At 29.7% G+C, this 2,743-nt stretch overlaps 1 protein-coding gene across 5 annotated transcripts; it reads left to right on the top strand.

The window, feature by feature from the left end:
- The first annotated feature begins 367 nt into the window (after positions 1 to 367).
- On the top strand, positions 368 to 1,551 carry LOC119611717. 5 transcript variants are annotated; one of them, XM_037967385.1, is made up of 6 exons: positions 368 to 615; positions 698 to 787; positions 847 to 958; positions 1,038 to 1,129; positions 1,188 to 1,298; positions 1,358 to 1,551. In XM_037967385.1, exons 1-6 carry the CDS (start codon positions 580 to 582, stop codon positions 1,469 to 1,471), a joined length of 555 nt encoding a protein of 184 aa, XP_037823313.1. In that variant the 5' UTR covers positions 368 to 579; the 3' UTR covers positions 1,472 to 1,551. The 5 variants fall into 5 exon arrangements, 4 of the variants coding, with proteins under 4 accessions (XP_037823313.1, XP_037823315.1, XP_037823316.1 ...); XM_037967387.1 differs by having other exon boundaries at positions 1,208 to 1,298; positions 1,358 to 1,437; XM_037967388.1 differs by having other exon boundaries at positions 1,208 to 1,298; positions 1,378 to 1,419.
- Positions 1,552 to 2,743: the final 1,192 nt, after the last annotated feature.

Below are 2,743 nucleotides of genomic sequence, written 5' to 3'. Positions count from 1 at the left end.
TAATCCATCACATCCCCACTTACAAATGAGTTGAAGATCACAAGAATTTATTTTTTTTTAGTTGGTCTGAAGAAAAGTCAGAAGCAATCCTTAAAGCAGTATTTTCGAGTAGAGCGCCGAGTCCAATAACAGCCTTCCGATCAGTTATTTCAATAGGAGATGGTATAATGCTTTTCTTCTTTTCATTTATTTTGTCATATGATGGTAAAACATCCACTCCTTTTTCAGATAGCGCCTTTCTTAACGTTATGTAGTTATCACGACTTAATCCCAGCTGCAACATAAGCGCAATAGCTTCTTCCTCAGTGAACGTTGTATCGGATGATGGTGTGGGTATACTCTTTACCACAGATATAACCAGATTTGTCAGAACTGACGTTTGTAAAAAGCGATTATCAGCTGAGCTTACCCCCATAATATGAAAGAAAGAAAAAATATCACTAATGTGAAAAAAATATCAACCATATACTACCTTTTTTAACATGTGTTCAAAAATAAATAAATAAATAAACACAAAATTTATTGAAAAATTTTCACAATTTTTTATTTTTTTTGTTTATTTATAGAAAAATAACAAAAATGAACTCCAACGAAGTTGTACCTTGTGGAAAAATGGTAAGTAATATCTGCAAATAAAGAAAAATACATTTTAATACGTTGTATTTGTAATAACATTAATTCTTTGTTTTTTTGCAAGAAATTTTTTAATATCTGGAAATTTTCTAATTGTTGGCTACTGACCTGGAAGCTAATGGACGAATTGGACCAAATCTCTCCTGGATCAGCAGTAAGTACCCTCAAGTGCCTGAAAATAAAACAAAAAAGCAAAAATCATTATTAGCAAAGTTTTTCTCTTTTCGTTTAAGGGTACACTATGGACAAAATTTTACAAATTTTGTCAAGGCTACTGACCTGGAAGCTAATGGACGAATTGGACCAAATCTCTCCTGGATCAGCGGTAAGTACCCTCAAGTGCCTGAAAATAAAACAAAAAAACAAAAATCATTATTAACAAAGTTTTTCTCTTTTCGTTTAAGGGTACACTATGGACAAAATTTTACAAATTTTGTCAAGGCTACTGACCTGGAAGCTAATGGACGAATTGGACCAAATCTCTCCTGGATCAGCGGTAAGTACCCTCAAGTGCCTGAAAATAAAACAAAAAACAAAAATCATTATTAACAAAGTTTTTCTCTTTTCGTTTAAGGGTACACTATGGACAAAATTTTACAAATTTTGTCAAGGCTACTGACCTGAAGCTAATGGACGAATTGGACCAAATCTCTCCTGGATCAGCGGTAAGTACCCTCAAGTGCCTGAAAATAAAACAAAAAAACAAAAATCATTATTAACAAAGTTTTTCTCTTTTCGTTTAAGGGTACACTATGGACAAAATTTTACAAATTTTGTCAAGGCTACTGACCTGAAGCTAATGGAGCAATTGGACCAAATCATGCACGGAGTTCACTGAAATGGAAGCCATAAATATATTAAAATTTATAATTTTCAAATGTGTTACAATGTTCGGTTTAATAAACTTACAATTAGTAATTGTAATTGTCAATTACATTAATGATTACCAGTTTTTATTTTGTTGGATGATTTTCTATCGACCTTTTCTGGTCTAGATCCATCATGTTCTGTATTAAACAGCATCACCTCAAGTAGGTTGTGGTTCTTCACCACGCATGATGGTCTTGAGTAAGTTTATGCTAGAAATGCTGACGCATTTTATATTCGCTGTACTTACTCCTGGATTACAGTAAAACAAAGTTATAACCAAGATTCTTTTGGAAAATAATGTTTTTAATAGCTCATACTACAATACTACAACGTTGATTTTAATTCAAAATAATTATATATAGTATAAAAGTATATGTACACAAAACCTCTTAAACATTCAATATATAAATGATATAAACAAATTGCAAATGCAAAAAATAAAATATATTAAAGATATTACATTTTTAGAAAGATTGGTGAATGTATTTCGTGTAGTGGAAGTTTTTGTGAATTATGTTGGGTTTAAGTACTTTATATACATACATTTCATACACATTGAACTAAATTATAATAATGTATTGTTAATACCAGGTGTTATGTTTGTTAGTGTTATTGTGTTAGCAAGCAAATTAGATGTGTGAGAAATAAATGTAATCCAATACCAAATAATTGAAATGAAATTATGTAAAAATATATGCAAAATAATGATTAATAAAATTAATTAAAAAAAATATATACAAAATATTAAAATAAAAAGCATCTTAACTAAGAAATGAATACTTCTGAACTAAAGCCTGTAAGATTGATAATATCTCATATATTGAATGAATGATTTTAAATGATATTTAGATAATGTATCAAGTAAACAACTCTGTCCTTGTCTAATTGAAGTGGATCATTTGGAATATAAGAAGTAGAATATTACAAGTGAGAGACGCAAAGATATTTTTGCTTGAAATTGGGTTCTTTCATTTTGGCATTAAAAAATCTAAGAATAAAATAAATTCTAATACGAATAAATAAATTTAAAATATCCTCATTTTTAATATTACCACAACAGAGATATGGTTGTACACTAACAAGCTCGTTAAAAATAATTTGAAGAAGGTTATCTCGATGGCAATTACTATCAAAAATACTCATGAATTTCCTCTCTAATTCTGAACAATAAGCAACGAACTCTTGAGGTGGTTTAACTAGGTGACAGTTTTCAAATTGTTTGGCAAAGGTGAAGCTATAA

Source organism: Lucilia sericata, unplaced genomic scaffold (genome assembly GCF_015586225.1).
Source record: "Lucilia sericata isolate MDLA Ls3-8-SP2 unplaced genomic scaffold, ASM1558622v1 Contig001515F_arrow, whole genome shotgun sequence".
NCBI lineage: Eukaryota > Metazoa > Arthropoda > Insecta > Diptera > Calliphoridae > Lucilia > Lucilia sericata.
This window is presented reverse-complemented; position numbering and strand designations above follow the sequence as displayed.